Source organism: Achroia grisella, unplaced genomic scaffold (genome assembly GCF_030625045.1).
Source record: "Achroia grisella isolate CSIRO2021 unplaced genomic scaffold, CSIRO_AGI_Agris_v1 utg900, whole genome shotgun sequence".
In the NCBI taxonomy this organism is placed as follows: Eukaryota; Metazoa; Arthropoda; class Insecta; order Lepidoptera; family Pyralidae; genus Achroia; species Achroia grisella.
In genome coordinates this window covers 3927180-3947643 of record NW_026713059.1, presented here as the reverse complement: position 1 = coordinate 3947643, position 20464 = coordinate 3927180, and the positions used below count along the sequence as shown (strand labels likewise).

General features: G+C 30.5%; 2 protein-coding genes across 3 annotated transcripts in view; both read left to right on the top strand.

Moving 5' to 3' along the window:
* LOC131853394 (proton channel OtopLc) overlaps positions 1–20054 on the top strand; it is a 58539-nt gene extending 38485 nt beyond the window's left edge. For both annotated transcript variants that reach the window (XM_059204269.1, XM_059204270.1), the window contains exons 6-9: positions 976–1152; positions 13021–13181; positions 13924–14086; positions 15712–20054. In XM_059204269.1, coding sequence (XP_059060252.1) covers positions 976–1152; positions 13021–13181; positions 13924–14086; positions 15712–16718 — 1508 coding nt within the window. In that variant the 3' untranslated portion in view covers positions 16719–20054. The remainder of the gene's footprint in view (positions 1–975; positions 1153–13020; positions 13182–13923; positions 14087–15711) is intronic.
* On the top strand, positions 1667–2865 carry LOC131853395 (uncharacterized). Its single transcript, XM_059204272.1, is given in 2 exon segments — positions 1667–2682; positions 2715–2865. Coding segments are annotated over 2 exon segments (1167 nt in total).
* Positions 20055–20464: the final 410 nt, after the last annotated feature.

Sequence of the window (20464 nt, the reverse complement as noted above, 5' to 3'; positions counted from 1 at the left end):
AAAAGAGTGATCCCTGGCATATTTATGTAAAAATATGGAATAGTGCACTGACCTGCGCTAACGGTAATATGCTGGCAGGATACCAGTGGAAGAAGGTAAGATAAAGAAGAAGTCAGGTCGTAGCATATTGTGACGAATTTACCAATAATTAAACACAATGCTAAATCTTTTATAAATTTTTCTAATGTAGACACATTTAGAAAAATTTATAAAAGTCAGTTAATGATTAACTTGTAAAATCTTTTATAAATTTTTCTAAATGTGCTCTTTTAAGAAGTTTCGTCTAGACTAGTCACCCTTAGTTTTCGTCTAGACTAAAGCTTTGCTCAGCTCTATTTTTGATAGCGTTAACCACCTTTCATTTTATTGAAAATAAAAATATCAATATCTTTTTATGAAATTATACCATTCTCCTCCATCAAAACACATATTAATTGTTTTTGAAGAAGGCGGTAAAACTCAAATATCATTCTTATAAAATTTCTTGAAAAAAAAACTGGTTTTAAATTGCATCATTATGCTTAGACAGGGATCCAAAAGCTTTTGTAAGAACAAGTTTCAAACGCCTTGCGTAATTTGTTCAAAGCATCCTTTTAAGTTTTCTTCATTTTTACTTTGAAAGGAACTAAATTAATGTAACTAAAGTTTCCGATATATGATACTATCTATAAAATATATTTAGTTTTTAAGTTGCTAGAATGAAATGCAAATATTTTGTTCTTTTCTCTGTTTGCCATATACACACAGTATATAAAAATGGCTTACATATATTAATACATAAATGATAAAACAGTAATACATACTCTAGTTTAGAAATTAACTAATAGTTTTTAAATAATAGACCTTAGAAAATAGTGTTAAACACATAACGGGTTCTAGGATGTAACAAAAATCAAATAATTGTAACTAGAATTTCATGGCATACACTCAGTGTATCATTTAAACCTTTTACGTCATATATTTATATCCTTACAGAAACAGATTCGAGTTCATCACCCTCGGAGTCCGATTCATGTTCATCCCGGACAGAGAGGAGCACGGCCACTCCGCACGTACCACCGCAGCTTGCAGCCAAGCGGCTGTCACTTGGCTTTGCACTTGCTACACGCACGCATCACTATGGAAGCTTCTATCTCAGGATGGGTGCAGTGGGTAAGTTCCAGAAACGATTTTCTTTTCGTCCCGTTCAATTATCGAATCTGAAATAGAAAATTATAGATTTTTTAAATTTCCAATCATGGTTGTGTCGCATATGTAAATTGACAGTGCTATAGTGGGTAAACCTTAGTTTACCCACTTTACTACTATTAATTTTAAACTTGAACTTTAACTTGGAGTGATGCTAAACTTTGACTGTTGAGGATCATTCCGTTTTTTAGTTTCATTATCAGTGTCTCTGATCATTGATATTATAGCCATGACATATATTTTACACACACTATATTTCGTGACAAATTTTTCCAATACACTGAAGCTAAGAGAATTCATATTAAATTCATGTATTAGTGGCCCGTAATAAGGTAATCTAATTCTCATTTATCATATTTATTTGACGATGCTTCGGTACTTAATGACATATTTCCTAATAAAAAATAGGCACAATGTAAAAACCCCAAATTGTCTGACAACTATTATCTGTGAAACGCGTTTGATAAAGAACACCGCTATGATTTACTTTATACTCTTCTCCTTGTACGTTTCAAGTACACATTCCAGCTCCGCAATTTACTTTCAAGAAAATACTAATGAAGAATTGAAAATGTGTACGGTTAAAATTATTGTAACGCAACTAAGAAAAGGCGCTGAATTAACTGTGATAAGTAACGCTGAAGATTTATTGTCCGATATCCATAATTCCACTCATGTTCAATTAATATTTCGCGACGCGGATATGCATCCTGAAAATTATACTTATATAGAAGCATATTTAATTTCAATTACTGATGCCAACGATTTAGATAATATACTAAGTATTTTAAAACAGGAGTGGAGTTGGAACCCTAATGCCAAGTTCGTAATAACATTAAGATGTCAAGCACATATTGAAGAATTACGGGCTGTTTTTAATTTGTTTCTCGTTTCTCACATATTAAATATTTTGCTTATCGCTAAATTTGACAGCAAAAATTTCGTCTATACATATTTCCCTTATGAGGAAGGCAATTGCGGACGCTATCACGAAAACATAATAAAAAATCTTTCTTGCGATGAACTTACAAGTGATTTTAATATTTTTCCCGACGATAGTTCCAGAACGTTGAAAAATTGTACAGTGCGTGTTCTTACTCACCACAATCCTCCATTTACATTTCTTCCAAATACGAGGGATAGTAAAATTGGTCTTGAAGAGCGAGTTTTGGATTTGTTAGCTGAGAGTGAGAGATTCCATGTATCCTATACTTATGATCTCGTGTCTGTCTCATTTGGGCACGTCAATCCTCCTAATTTTACAGTAACCGAACTTTTAGAAGGAATACAAAATAACGAAGCGGATGTAATTATGGGTGGTTTTTTTTTACTTACAAATACTTTGTATCTTTGTGATTGTATTTGGACATATTTTGGATCGACTGAAAATTATTTAAAATTGTTTTCATCACAGAGAGAATACCTTGGAAGATGGAGGATAATTTACAATAGCTTTGATGAAAATACCTGGATTTCATTACTAGTATCTTTAATTCTATTTCTTTTTTTGTCTTTAGTCATAATCACATTAGTAGAAGGTGAGCAAAACTATCGTGGTAAAGTTATTTTATATGTTTGGGGTTCATCATTTGGAAATATATCACCATATTTTATGAAACTTATTCGAACGAAGCGATATTTATTATTTTGGATTGGGTTTGCTTTTTTAATGAGTAATTTCTATCAAACATCATTAATTAGTTTGGCAACAAAACCAAGGCAACGTCCTGGAATTGAAAATAGGGCAGCGTTGTTGAAGTTAGGATATCGACCTTGTTTTCCCAATAATTCAGAATGGTTATTTAGACATTTTGAACTGTCTATTTTAAATGATGTTCATCCACCACTACGAGAATGTACAGATTTAGAGAATAGTTTGTTATCATTAGCAAAAATTCCAAATTTATATACATTTAGTCAGTATTACAAATACTTGTATTTGGTTCAAAATAAATATCGTTACCTTATTTATGAATCAAAGTTTAATTTTCAACGTATCGGCCATGCTATATTTTTTGCTCGTGGCTTTCCTTGTATGGATACAATGAATTACAAAGTTTTGAGAATGACTGAAAATGGGTTATTTGTTGCAGCATTTCGTGAATTAGGTCTAGAACCAGTAAAGTCCTTTTTTATGAAACAAAAAGTTAATGCTCGCCAATTTTCCAGTCTAAAAATGGAAGATTTTCTTATTCCTTATGTTGTAATAATGTTGGGTACGATTTTGGCTTTAATTATGTTTGTTGTAGAAAAATGTTATTAGTTTATCAATAGTATTTATAGTTGTTATATTTTGAGTATTGTGCAACGATAAATGATTTCATTATCGTCAATAAGAAATATGACAACCGCCTGCGCTTAATATGGTATTTACAGTCAATATGAAAATAATATGTAGCTTGAAACTAGAGCAAATGATCAAAGTAAGTTCATTGATTGACTGTAGAGTTAACTAATAGGTAGTTAATACAAAATCATAAAATTGCTCTAGTTTTTTGCCTATTGTTCCCGTTTTCAGTTCACCTGAAACTGCTTTTTAATATTATTTAATAAATATTTCTACTTTAAAATGAACAAACTAATTTTAGAGTTTATAATAATTTTGTTACATGTTCGATTGTTATAATAAAATCTTTAAAAACTCGTGTCACTGTTATTTTTCTTATAAAGCACCTTTAACATTATCTTTAAATCATATATAAGTTGAAAAAAATATTAAACATTAAAAAAAATATTTAAGATTCTTGCCAGTTCTTCTCAATTGAATCTGTGAATTGGTGGTGTGGTTTTAGTTTGTTTTTTGTGGTTTTATTTATTACCTACCGGCAGCATATGTGGTATAATTTATGAAATATCAGCTTTATACATTTAGATCGATTGTTATTTATTTATAAACTCTTTATTGCACCAATAGAATTAATACATAAGATAATTATACAAAATTGGATGTACAAAAGGCTTATATTTATCGCAAGAAGTCGCAAGAAGCATCTCTTCCAGACAACCTTTAGATTGTAAATAAAATACAACATATATATATATATATATATATATATATATATATATATATATATAAAGGTCTTTAATATTAAAGAATTTAGACATTTTAACTTAGAATTTTTTTATAATAATCTATTAACGGCCTCTGTGGTCGATTCCTCGTACAGTACATATATTTATATTCATGAATGTAATTGTTGATCTGGGTGTCTCCTGTATATGTTATTATTCTATAATAAAAAAAAAATGTATTAATATAGTAGTAGCAGTTGCCTGGTAACAAGTAAATACCTGTATTGAAAATACTCAGACCTATACATACGATCATACGAATACAAATGTTTTTACACGAGGAATCGAACCCGCGACATTGGAAGCAAAACGATGTGTCAGACCCGCGAAATCGTCTGCGTGGATTTTTTAAAATAAATGCATTTTCTTAAATAAAAGTAGCAAAATACGTATAACACTTTTTATTTTGAAATATTATCTTTTATAAGTACATTAAGTACGTACCATGTACACTTTCAATCGCATTTAATCAATAACTATTAATTTGAAATTACATACAAACCATTGAATTATATTTATTTGTGTAGATAAAGTGTTCTATCAAGTCTAGTCTTATAAATTAACTATATTTTGATGTTGTAGCAATTTTACTGGAGGGTAGATACCGATCTACATATAAAAAATATAAGAAAAATTTATAATATGTGAATATTTACTCTTTTGTGGTATCTTTTGTAAGAAATTATTACTTACAAGTGTGTTTATAAGTGATGTTTATAAAATGAAAATTAAAACTCACTTAACTTGTAAGAAAATAAACGTTTGATGTAATAACAGCATAGTTTAATTTTCTCTGTTTATACGGAAGGATAAACAAACAATAAACAATACAAGTACAACCTTTTAATGAGGTAATCTATTTCTCATTTGTCCCAATATGTTGTTTTGTAATGATATTTACTCAGTGATACCATCAACATTGTTTCAGCATAAACTACATGTTTACTAATAATTATCTACATATTTTTACTTCCTTACTAATATTATAAATGCGAAAGTAACTCTGTTTGTCTGTCGCGCTATTATGCCATATTTACTGAACCGATTTTTATTGAATTTGGTACACAGATAGTTTAGACTCTATAGGAAAAGAACATGCAAAGAAAGGGTTGTAAGGGGAGATGAAAGGTTGTAATTATCATAGTTATCATATTGTAGGTATATAGTATTATCATATTTATACCTAGAAGCTTGATAAAAATAAAATAGGGGATGTAAGTTTGTCTGGAAGTTCGTTATTTTAGAAGCTATAAAGTTAACCTTTATTTAGGTTTTTTGTTAGATTACTTTAGTAGTAGATTACTTTCGAATTTAGTTGGATGTTATTACGTCATTATAATTTGTTGTACATTTAGATATTAGGTACCTAAGGATGTATTATTAAGTACCTAAACCTGTAATATGTAATTAAAATTGCTATCCAAGGTCACTATTTCAAATAATGTAGGATGATTGGATGAGGATGAAGACAGTTTAGCCTATCGTGATCAATTTACCAAGAATTAATCAGAATGGGCACCAGGGGGTACCGCGTGAAGGTCAACCTGACATTGCTAGGAATGGGGTCTTTAATTCCCATTACTAACCAATTCCTGTCTCTCCTTTTAATAAATGTATATTAACGTGCTTTTATGTAGGTATTTGTAGTAGTTTTTCATAATTACCTATTTCTGTAATAATTCTTAATATTAAGTATAACTTTAGCAAGGTAATTTAATTCTCATTTGTCATATCTTAGTTTATTTAAGGGTATTGACTTACTCGTATATACTAATAATTCTGTACTATAAAAACATTAAGTTATTGTCATCAAGTCTTATATTGAGATTATTTGATACAAAACAGCGCCATGATCTGTCATGTAATAATTTTAATTGTAATGTACTTCGTAAATATACATGTACATTCTACATCATTAATGTTCTTTGAACAAATTACCGATGATAAAGAATTAAAAACGTGTATTGATAAAATGATTATAACACAACTAAGAAAAGGCACTGAATTAACTGTGATAAGTAACGGTGATGATTTGTTAAATGATATTCACGGCACCACACATGTTCTACTAAAGTATCGCGACTCGTATATACATGGACAAAATTATTCGTATATAGAAGCATATTTAATAACAGCAAATGATGCCAATGATTTGAATACCACAATAAATACACTAAAGCAAGAGTGGAGTTGGAACCCTAAAGCTAAGTTCATAATAGCAATGAGGCACCAATCTAACATTGAACAATTGAGGGCTGTTTTTAAACTGCTGCTTATTTCTTACATACTGAACATATTACTTGTCGCTAGAGTTGAAAGAAAATATATAGTTTACACATATTTTCCATACGGAGAAGGCAATTGTGGACGTAATCACGAAAATATAACAAAATGTTGTGAATGCAATGAACTCAAGCATGATATGAATATTTTTCCTGACGATAGTTCCAGAACCTTTAAAAACTGTACGCTACGTGTTCTTACTCATGCCAATCCACCATTCTCAATTATTCCACACATTAAAGATGGAAGAATGATTATTGGCTATGAGCAGCGAGTATTGGACTTATTAGCAGAGAGTGAAAACTTCCATGTATCATATATTTTCGATACTACACCAGATAGATTTGGATTCATACAATTACCTAATTTTACAGCAACAGAACTATTAGAATCAATACAGATGAGAGAAACAGATGTAGTTATGGGTGGTTTTATTTTATTAAGAAATCCAATGTATTTATGTGATTACATTTGGACGTATTTTGGATCCAGTGATAATTATTTCAAGGTTTTCACTTCTCAAAGAGAGTACATTGGTAGATGGAGAATAATTTATGACAGCTTTGATCAAAATACCTTTATATTGTTACTATTTGCGCTATTTCTATTCGTTCTTTTGTCTTTAGTCATAATCTTATTAACAGGAGATGAAATAAATTATGGTGGCAAAGTTATTTTATATACATGGAGCTCATTATTTGGAAATATATCACCGTTTTTAAAAAAGCTTATTTTAAAGAAACAATATTTATTACTATGGATTGGTTTTGTATTTTTAATAAATAATTTCTATCAAACATCTTTAATAAGCTTGGCAACAAAGCCCAGCATTCGTCCTGGAATCAGGATTGGTGACGAATTTTTAAAGTTAGGGTACCGTCCTTGTTTGTCCAACTCATCAAGGTGGTTGTTTCAGCAATTTGAATTACCTATTGTTAATGATGTATCTCAACCAATACCAGAATGCATAGACTTAGAGAGCAGTTTGATGTCACTAGCCAAATTACCATATCTATATACCATTAGTCTTTACCTGAAATATATGTATCTGGTAAAAAGTAAATATCGCCATCTTATATATGAATCAGGCCATAACTTTCAACGAGCGACACATGTCATATATTTTTCTCGGGGGTTTCCTTGTATTGATACTATGAATTATAAAGTTATGAGAATGAGTGAGAATGGTTTTTTTGTGGCAGCTTTTCGTGAGTTAGGTCTTGAACCCGTGAAGTCCTTTTTCTTGACACAAAAAGCAAATGAACGTGTCTTCTCAAGTATGGAAATTAAAGATTTCTGGATTCCGCATATCATAATTGCGGCAGGCACAGCTTTAGCAATTATTGTATTTATTGTAGAGAATTGTATTTATTTTATTTCATACTCACTTCATAATTAACTGGCGGATTTTGGAGACGTCCTCTTGCCCGGATAAGCAGTGCCACATCTGGGAACCCACTGAAATAGAGCAATAGACTGACTATAGAGAAATGAAAAGAAAGAAAGAAATTTATTGACGACAAATAACGTACATATACATATAACACTACACAATATGATGCTATACAATTTATACATCTATTTTATTAGTTGGCAACAAGGCCCATACTCGGCATATATTGTGACAGTTTACAGTGCTGATATTCTCTATGGGCTAATAAAAGAGATATATATATATTGTCAGTGTTTCGGGGTGAAATAATTTTCTTTACTGGATAATAGGATTGAACTATGTTTATCACAAAGTGGTTTTAATGAAATCCTGTGTACATTTTTGTTAACCATTTTCTATTATTTTTTATCTATTTTCTATTTGTAAATAATTCGTCTTCAAAAAAATAAAATATTTATGATAGATTAAAGTTCATATTCTCCAGTTTTTGTGAATTTTCCACAGTTTAGCATTCAATTTATATTTATATCATCTAAAATAAACCCTTTAGCAAATTGTCATACTTTCATACTAAATGGTTTCTTAACATACTACTGAGTATTATTTAGTTAAGTACAGAGTAGTGTTTTGTTTTTAAATATTTGTTCGAAAATATATAAATTTATTGTAAATCCTATTAATTAAATGCTTTGAAGAATTGCTTTTTTTATTTAATACTAGCTGACTCGACAGATGTTGTTCTGTCTTAACTATGAATATTGAATTCGCATCTTTATGATTAATAAAAAAAAGTACTCAAAAACATTTTTCTTATTTTTTCTTTCATGTAAACCTTCTCCTGTTAATAACAAACATAACAGAAAAATAATTAACGAAATCGAGACACTATGTATGTCTTTCGATGGACTGTAGTGGGCAGATGGTGATGATGATATATGTCAAATAAACAAATTACAATAGTATCCCACTGTCTATTTATCTAATGGATGATCATGTTATATAAAAAAATATTCGTACGCCAGTATTGCCAATGTATTCGGATCGTCGGAATTACAAAGTCAACCAAATGATTTCAAGAGCAGAGAAGCTTGTAGAGAAAGAAATATGAATTTGGCAATAAGAAATCAAGAACTTTGTCATATTACAATTTAAGTAGGATATAATGGAATCATAATAAGACCAAAGCAAGCAAAATGGATTGAATAGCGCTTCATAAACTTGACCAGGATCTTTGGAATACTTGGTTTTATGGTTTTTATTGATATTAATCGGTTTATGACATGAGAAGAAATACTATCTGAATGAGGTCCGCTAATTAGATACATTTAAATTCAACGTAGTATACCTACTGAAATAATTATTATATATCCAATGTTTTAAAAAGCTTTTCACACTCAGAGTTTATTTCCGTAATTTATATATTATATTTTTTAGCAGTTTTATCCAATTATGGTCTATAGATATATTAAACTATGTAAAAATGTTTCGTCATATTTGTCTAGTAACACTTAAAGGTAGTTACTTGAAGTCGAATAAAGAGGTAATCAAATTCTCATTTGTCTGCCTTTCATTTATTTATTGAGATGTATTTAGTGACATGTTTACCAACAATTACATATAATATAAAAACTCTAAGTTTCCTGATTACTGAGGATTGTAAAGAACATTTGCCACTGAACACAGTTATGATCTATCACATAATACTTTTTGTAATGTACATAACAAATATACAATCCAGCTCAATAATGTATTTTCATGAAAGTAGCAATCATAAAGAATTAAAATCGTGTATAATTAAACTGATTATAACGCAACTAGAAAAAGGCACGGAATTAACTGTGATAAGTAATGCTGAAGATTTCTTGTGTGATATCCACGATACTACTCATGTTTTATTAAATTTTCGGATCCCACAAATCCATGTAGATGTAAAAAAAAAATCATTCAGAGAAGCATATTTAATAGCAGCTCAAGGCGCTAAAGATTTAAATAATACAATAAATTCACTAAAACTAGAGTGGAGTTGGAACCCTAAAGCTAAGTTTATAATTACAATGAGCCACCAAGTCGATATTGAACAACTGAGGGCTGTTTTTAAATTATTGTTTAATTCTCATATTTTAAATATTTTACTCTTAAACAGACTTGGAAGAAAGTATACAGTTCATACATATTTTCCTTATGGAGAAGGCAATTGTGGACGTAATCACGAAAATATAACAGAATGTTGTGAATGCAATGAACTCAGACATGATGTAAATATTTTTCCTGACGACAATTCAAGAACTTTGGTAAACTGTACACTGCGTGTTCTTACTAATGACAATGGTCCATTCTCAATTATTCCGCATAAAAGAGATGGCAGAATGATTATTGGTTTCGAGCAGCGAGTAATGGATTTGTTAGCGGAGAGTGAGAAATTCCGTATATTGCCCATCTATGATCTTATTCCTGATAAATTTGGACACGTAAATCTTGATGACTTCACAGCAACCGAACTTTTAGGAGAAATACAAAATAATGGAACCGACGTAGTTGCGGGTGGTTTTCTCTTAACTGTAAATTCAATGTATTTATGTGATTATATTTGGACATATTTTGCCTCTAGTGATAATTTCTTCAAAGTTTTTGCGTCACAAAGAGAATACATTGGGAGATGGAGAATAATTTATCACAGCTTTGACAAAAAGACCTTTCTCTTATTATTAATTACTGTATTTCTATGTATATGTTTGTGTCTAGCCATAACTTCGTCAATAGATGGGTTAAATTTTAATGGAAAAGTAATTTTGTACGTTTGGGGCTCAATGTTTGGTGATATATCACAGTATTTTAAAGAACTTATTCAAAAAAACAGATATTTAATATTATGGATTGGATTTATATTTTTAATAACAAATTTTTATCAAACATCCCTAATAAGTTTGGCTACAAAGCCTGGCGAACGCCCTGGTATTGAAAGTTATGATGTACTCTTGAAATTGAACTATCGACCTTGTTTGTCCAATGCTTCAAAATGGTTATTTAGTCAATTTCAACTTCCTATTGTAAATGATGTAGATGAAATAGCACCGGAGTGTGCTGACCTAGAAACCAGTTTGATGTCATTAGCAAAAATCCCAAATCTTTATACTATTAATCTTTATCTAAAATATATGTATTTGGTACAAGCTAAATATCGTCACCTTATTTATGAATCAAAATATAACTTGCAACGTACATGCCATGTCATATATTTTGTCCGTGGTTTTCCAGGTGTTGACAGGATGAATTATAAAGTTTTGAGAATGAGTGAAAATGGTTTATTTGTTGCATTATTTCGTGAGTTAGGCCTTGAGCCGGTAAAGTCTTTTTTTCTGAAACAGAAAGAGAATGAACGTGTTTTCACAAGTTTAAAAATGGAAGATTTCTTTATTCCTCATATTATAATCGTAGTAGGGATGGTTTTGGCTTTTATTGTATTTATTACAGAAAAAATTGTTTATTTATTCGTTCAAACTTCAACACATAACTTGAACAACACTTGAATAGCTAGGATTTAGATTTTTAATGCCAAGTTAATTATTTTAAAATAAATTATTAATTGTTAAATATGTAAAACACAGGTATCAAGGATTTTAGGTCACATTACATGAGTTGTTATTTTTTAAATGTTATTTTAAGTTATAATCAAAGATTTGAAGTATAATGAAATTTAATAAATGGTTTATCATTGTGAACTAGTAGTTTTATTTAACACCTACTAGAAATTATTGTTGCTAACTTTTAACTGATAACGATGATAACTAAATATTGCCGCATGATAATGTTGAGGGCAGTGATTCCTGGCTCGTGAATGAGGGCTACGTGTAGGGACTAGTCTGCTCTAATCACTACGTTTGATTTGATCTTATTAATTTTTTTATTGATATTTATGATTACAATTACTATCGGGAAATCTTTTCTTAGAAATCTTTTCCACAAAAATAACCTATATTCAAATATTAAAATTACAAGTAAATTTACAACTCAAGTGGATTTTAATGAAATTTTACGGTGACATAGAGTGCATTATGAGGATGGACATAGGCTATCTCTTACCACAAACAAAGCAAACGAAATCGTCAGTAACAGCTAGTCGCCATATTTTTTTATTTTAATTTTAATAGATATAATATAATCATGGAATGGTGTAGCCGCCTGTACTAATGGTTGACGCTGGCGGGGCACCAATGGAATATGATAAGATAATTATTAGGTTAGATCAGTTAGCCAATCGTGACAAATTCACCAGAATAAAAAATAAAGAAATAATCATGATGATCTCCAGGTAACCGCGTGTACCTGACATTGCTAGCAAGGGAACCATCAATCCACATTACTAAGAATCCCCTACCCCCCAGTCTTTGTAATTGTATATAAGTTATATTTAGTGCATATTCATATATTACAATTAAAGTTTGTGAAAAATTACACTTACCGGGCTAAAATAAAATAGGGGATGAAAGTTTTATGAAGCTAGAATTTTGGCTTTTTGGGATATTAAATACTAGCTGTGCCCGCGGTTTCATCTGCTAGAAATTTGTAATGTACATGTTATTCTGATGAATAAGCTTCATTAAAATCCGATAATTAATTTTTGCGCGAAAGAGTAACAAACATCCATAATCACAAACTTTCGCGTTTATTAACTAGATACTCGCCCGGCTTCGCACGTATGTTCATGTATTATAGATATAAACCTTCCTTTTGAATCCATCACCCTATCTATTAAATACAAAACCGCTTCAAAATCCATTGCGTAGTTTTAAAGATTTAAGCCTACATAGGGACAGATAGCGACTTTGTTTTATACTATGTGTAACTAGCTACTCGCTCCGACTTCCGACTCATGGGTGTACATGTATTATGTATATTTAATCTTCCTCTTGAATCTTGAATCTTGAATGAAATTTAATCACTCTATCTATTAAAAAAAACCGCTTTGTAGCGGTTTTTTCCATTGCGTAGTTTTTAAGATTTAAGCATATATAGGGACAGACGACTTTGTTTTATACTATGTAATAATGATGATGAGTAATAATATTTGTTTTTAACTTTTGTAGCATTCGGCATCGGCTCCATGATATACTCTGGGTTGGAGTTTGGACAATACTGGGAACTGGAACGAGACACCAATTGCCATAATGTATTGCTTGCATTGACACCCGCGACCAGAATGGCCTTCATCTTTATACAGATGTATTTCATCTTTCTTAATAATGAGGTTGGTAATAATTTTATTAATATATTAGAACGAAGAGGAATGTTATAAGTTTCACTCTATATGTACGTGTGTCTGTCCGTGGCATCGTAGCGCCTAATAATTATAATAGCCTGCCATCTATCCCAGGTATCCAGGTATTGGTCTGGGTATTATATATACGTATAATTAATATGCATTTGTCAAAAAAATATGTAAGTATATCTATCAATTTTTTAGTATACATAACACAATCTCTGCTTAGCTTGGGATACATTAGATGGCGCAGTGTAAAATGTTATGGTTAAAAAATATACTTATAAGTGTTCGGAAATCGAACTCGTTACTATTGAAATATGAGGTAGACTACAAAAGTCTTAATATTGGTAAAGGCCCTTCTATAAATTGCATCACACGTTAAGGGGAAAGGGAGACATCATATAACAAGGGCTGGCAGGAGTCACAAACTTCGTGTAAGAAGATGGTGATATTAGCGGAGATTATCAAAATCTATGACAGGGCCCACCCCTGTCATAGATTTTGATAATCTCCGAAGAAGATGGTCATAGATTTTGGTGACGTCACGTTTCAATAATAGTATTAAAATATGATTTATATTATTTAATTATAAAAAATGTAACCATTGGATAGGGGAATGAGGGAAAGAGAGGAAGAAGAGGATAAAGTTATTAAAATTAGTGTGATGTTTATTGAATTATAAATAATAATAATAACATTATAAATAATTCTCGACATGTTGTTACAGATGAAAGTATACAAGCACAAGATAGTAGCACGGTTCGGTCTGATGCACATGGTGGGCACCAACCTGAGTGTATGGCTGAACGTCCTAGTACAGGAGACCAAGCACGAGATCCTTACATTCTACGATCCAGAGAATAAGACCATAGGCTTGTCCCATAGACTTGGTAAGTCATTTTTTTATTAACTTATTAAATAACTTTATTTTGTTTTTAACACTTTACTGTACAAGAGTAAAATGATACAACGGCTATAAGAAATAAAACAGTAGAATGGCGGACTTATCCCATAAGAATATCTTTATATATATATATCATTCAAAGATGGACTGAGAGGAAATGTGGAGTGGTAGATAAAGTTCATAAACGATAACAACAGGATATAAGCGTTTAATGTGTACAATAAATAAATAATACGTGTATATAACTTTTAACTCGCTCGTGATGTTGTTTGTCATTTTCAGTCCAGATCATGATAATAAACAATAAATGGCAAATATTGATACTTTTAGGAAGTAGTAATATTATATACCTACAGAAAGAGTTAATTTATAGGCATAAGGTTATTGCCGTCTTTTGAAATATTAATTAGATATTCTATGACGATGGCAGATTTATGGATTCTATTAGCTCTTGACGAAACAATATGTTCATTCAATTTGTCGCTACTTTCAAGCGAACAGGGTATAAAATCACAGTTTCAATTCCTTGTAAAAATATAATATCTGAGCACTCAATAATTTATGAGTGTATCAGATTTATATACATATATAGTGAATATGATTAAAATTATGTGGAAGAATATCCTAGTATACGAGGTTCGTTTTCATTTTAGACAGGGCTTTATGTTAATAAAGCCATTTTTTATTTAATCCTCTAAGGAGCCTTGTCCCCATTTTTTATGGTTTAAAGGCAGGACTTAGATATATAGAACGTATAATTTGTTTCTTTACCCTGCTACGATTTCATAGATACGAGTAGATAGTAGTTTGTCAAGAAACAACTTAAAGTATATTTATGAAACTGCATGATCGAAATTCTAATATAATTTCTTAACCTTTTGCTAATAAATCGATCACGTAATCTCACAACTTTGGTAGAAGTTAGACAGTTAGACTAAGCGAGCAAATCTTCGTTAATACCCTATTCCGTCGAAGTTTTGTGTTAGCACGCTAATTTTTTGCTAAAAGTATTTATAGAAGTATTTTTCAACGCATTATTTAATTTAATTGGAGAAAGGAAGTATTAGTTTAAAAATTTCTTATTATAGGTCGAATGTAATCGTTAAATGGTTTTTTATATTATCAAAGTAAGTCAAAAAAGAAATAAATACTTATGGTCTAGTCATACAATAGGTACCTGGATCCGAACTAAGCAGTGCTTGAAGGATAGGAATTTAGTAAGTGATAGAAATGATTGTTTTGTGATAACTTATGGACATTGAAAACATCCTTAATCAATACAAACAGTCATATCATAATACATGCGTAACATCGTCTCCTAAACTTTTTTTTTTTTTTAATACATATGGCGTAATTCTAATAAGCGTTACATATTCTAATGATAAATTCCTAACCTGTTGTATCCTACATTGGAGCAATCCTTGTTATAGCTATAGGATTCCCTGAAATTTGACATAATTTCGGGGAATCCATTATTACATATTGCATTCCAATCAACATAACTTTATGGCGCAATAGCCAATTTGACCGGCAATTTGATCAACATTATATCGTCAGGAGATGAGAAATATATATCATATATATAACAAATATTGTTTGTTGTGCTTACAGCATTTCAAAAGGCCTTCGCGTCTCTAGCAACTGAAGTTCCATCTTCGCATCCGGCTGCGGCACACTTACGAGTACCGAGGGGGTTGAAGGGCCCACATCATATCTTCGAATGTCGCCGAACCAACATCATGGGGTCTCTAGTACAGGACGCCTCTCCATTTCTTTTCCCATGCACAATTGAGTATTCTCTAATATGCGCAGCCATATTATATGTCATGTGGAAAAACATATCTAAATATCCATCAAAGGATGTCGCAGCTGCTATAGCAAAAGCAAGAATATTAGAGGGACTTGCATATAAGAAGTCACCACACTTATATAGTGTTGATTGTGCTCGTGCACACAAGGGGCTATTTTTTGGTATTCTAGTCTTAGTTCTTACAATAATATCGTTAATATTGTTCTTCGTTTTAGTATCTAAAAAAGAATATGCAACATTGGCGGTTGTGGAAGTTAATCTCTGTGAGTTGGGGTTGTATGCAATGACAACATTTGCTAGTCTTGCGGGAATGGTCTGCGTCCGAAATCTCAAGTATGATGGTAATCGAAATCTAGAATTGGATAATATACTTTTAGTGGGCGCTCAAACTGGCATGTTTATTTACGGTACATTTACAATTATAGGAGGACATTTTACTATCGAAAAGAATACGATTCTTATTCTAATTACTGCACTGTCATCCTTAATTCAAACAACATGTCAGACGATGTTTATATTGGATGCAAGTCGAAGATCGGCAAAAACTCCTGAGCAATTGCGAAAGAAACCTGGAAGAGAAATAGTGACGTTTCTTTTGGTTACTAATCTAGCGATGTGGGCTATAAATACACTAGAAAAGTCTCGAGCCGAATCTCACCCAGTTCAGCTGCATTTTTATGGTTTGTGGGCTTGGACCATTATAACACATGTTTCGATGCCTTTAGCAATATTCTACAGATTCCATTCGACGGTGTGCTTATGTGAGATCTGGAAACGTGCTTATAAAATGAAGCCTGCTTACATGTAGCGATGGGCCCGAAGGTATTAGAGTGCAATGCGACAAAACACCAACTATGGTACATTTGAATTAAAAAAAGTAGAACACTGGTGTAGTTACGTGTTAGTGCCATAGATTCAACTAACGGGGTATCGATACTGTTAAATTTGAGGACACTAAGTTAAAATATACTGAAAAATACTCAGTGGTGTCAAATTTAATTCTAGAAATATAGTTGTTGTTTGCCGGTAAGGAATGTAGGTACGTAGACCATGATAATCTATAATAACCAGTTTGTCTACATTATTATCTTTATACTCAAGCGCTTGGGTTATTAAACTTATTCCTTTGATCGGCATTCACTTTTAGCCACCCTATATTAGTTTTGAAGTTGACTGCTTTAATGTTAAGTTATTGTATTAAAATATTTTAATGTGTTATTTATTTGTAGCTTTATTGAATGCTTTAACAATCATAACGATAACTAGTGTTATGTTATACTATTTAAACTACAGTATTTTTTAATTGAACGGGTTAGATTTTATTGATTTAGCGCTTAATACTTATATGTTATTTTTTCTGAAATTGTAGTGTTATTGTTACAATACATGTAAATGAAGTTATTGTGTTCATATTATCATTCTATTTAAGTACAGTTAGTTAAGAATATATTTATAGAAGCAGATTCGGTAGAAACATTCCAATTTATGTTAAACCACATCATACATTCACGCACTCGTTTTGAAAATAAATGTCTTCCATTAGGTTACACATTTATGTTACAGCAAATATATCACATAGAACATTGAATAAATTTGTCGCCATTCATTTTTATTTTGATATGACGCCATTATTTATAACGGGAACAATAATCGACCTAATAATATTTTTGAAAAATTTTTGAGCATCAAGCTTTGATATAATGATTACAATAAAATATTAAAATAATTTTACTAAGTATGAACTTAACATAGTTTGAACAGAGTTTAGAAATTTTGTAGCAATATTTTTACGATAAAAATGTAGTATTACAATATTTTGGATAAAAATTTTGAAATGTAGTAATACTTACCGAGGACCCAGTAGTTAGACAAAAATAACACCAAAGTTTTATACGAGTAGATTTTTGGAGCTTATTATGGAATAGATTCGTATGAATGTGAATATTCTTTTATAGAATGGTAGTTATTCAATTGAAACACCAAAATCTACATATATTTTGAAATGATAATTGATAGACTTAGCTATTTCGTCCAGTACATAGTCTTTATTAATTGCATGTATTTTGAAAGTCAACTACTGCGAGATGAAATGCTTTTTAGATTTACACTATTTATTATCGATCATCACACTTTATATATTACGATCCTAAATCTTTCCATTTCCGCTTAGATATTATGTGTTTGTTTTACTATTATTTCGAAAATAATAATACCAAGTGAGAACTTTTAGCTTTAGGAGTACCATTATGATGTAATTGCAATATTCATGGTACTGCTACTGCTACACTCTAAGTCACATATATCACATTTTATCAAGTGGGCCAATATAATTATTATTAACGATACCATAATAAATTCTCTGTCATTATCCTTTTAATTTTCTATTTTCCAGAGATATTATATTCCGTAGACTTATCAATTGGCTTTGATTCAAATATTCAAAATACTTTACATATTGCTCAAATTATGCACTTGGAGTTCTGTACATCTGATTTATATGAATTATAAAAAGAGTTAATATTTATAATTGATATTTTCAAGTAAAGATTCATTTTGCAGAAACGCTTATTGTTCTGTACATAGTTATTAGTTATAAAAGATTATATAATATAACTTTGCTATATATATCTATTTTGCTTGTTTACCTCAGCTTCTGAATTAGGTTTCAGAAAACGAAATGTTTTGATATGTTCTATATTATTGTATAAATACCTATATTATAATTAGTAATAGTCCTTTATACATTTTTATTCAAATCGTAAAATTTCATTGTTATATACATTTACTCTATTATATATAAGTATAAGTTAACATTAAATACTCAATTTACACAATGTTAAGCAATGCAGTTATGAGAAACGTCGAATTTGTTTTACTGTTTTCACAAGTAACTTGTTACAGGATTTACTTTACGACTTTTGTAAACTCCACTCTTGTCATCACTTATTTAAAATAACTTTTATTTAAGTATTAACTTATTTTTAGTATGAAAGTTTGTAGTTAAATAAAAGTAGTTAAATTTTAGTTATTTCGCTGTTACTCATAAAGATTACACTCATACAATGTCTATGAGTTGATTAGAATTAAATACTTGTGTATTTTATTTGTGCTCAGCTATTTATTACCGTTATTTATTATAATTATCCGTGCAAATTGGTATGCTGGTTTAAATGCTCAACTTTTAGACGACTCCGTTTATAATTAAAATTTTAAAGAATTTTAATTGACGATTTATCTAGTACCTCCTTGTTAGATAAATATATAGTGTAGTAACACGATTATTTTTTATATTTGAGTATGTAACTACATAATCAAATAATCGATAGACAACAGAGAGCTATAGCTAGGAGTTTGTGATTGGGTCCTGATAAAACATTTTTTTTTCATTAATATTCATGTTTCTCATAAATGCACTTCGGACACGAACACAATATGTAGGTAGTGTGTTTTATGATTATTAACTTCACGCTGTGATTCGCTATGGGATTGTTAATCATAATTATTACCTACTTTTAATAGTATAATAATATGTATATCTCCAAATTTATGTAATATTTTTAATTCGTAATACACTTTTGATATTAAAACACTTTATATTATGCGTTATGGATAAGTATGATAAGTACTTTTGTTATGGTGAACAATAGTTATTTCGCCAGAATTTTGTAAGCACCTATATAATTTTTGCTTTATATTCTACAAATTTGTAATCCAAATAATATTATCTCTTAAAGTAAACTTTTCACTTTTTCTATTAAGAAAATATAATGACAAAATATATGATGGATATGTTATAGGGATCCGTGGCTTAGACGTTACGATACTCGGTTATTGTAGAGTCGATAAAACTTTTTTTTATTAATATTGGATATATTAATTATGTATTTTAATGTAATTAGTATAGCAAACAAGTACCTAGTTATTATCATTGCCTGTACATATATGTATGACACCACGGATATTGCGTCACCATTTGACGCCTTCGGTCCCATACATGCGTTGTCATTCTAGAGTTAACTATTCTTCGATACACTGTTGTTTTGTATATTTCATAAACCTACCCAAACAAAAAGAGTTACCGAGTTGACACAGAGGTACCCACGTGGATGAATAAAAATGAGCGACAAAACGTAAACAAATTCAATAACTATATTAAATTACATCGTAAAAAGTCGTGCATGGACTCTGTCTACTTACTTCAGCCACCAAGCAGTTTGCTCTGTATACTATTTGTTTAAATGGTGAGATAAGGGAGTGAAATTACATGATATGAAAGGCATTGCATGAATGGTATTACAGGTGTTACGTGATGACTGATGTCCGTAGAGCTGTTCATTGACGGATACCTCTTACTATCAGGCGGACATCAGCTTGTTTGCATTCCAATTTATTATTTTTTTTTTAGATTTTTTCAAGTGAGAATTATTATTGATTAAGTTAGGAACGCTAATTCTCACATGTTACAAAATCGAGTTATGACGACTATGAGATTACTGTTATTACAATTTAGCCATGGAACCCTAAAAATATTGTAATTACTGAATTAAAACGTAA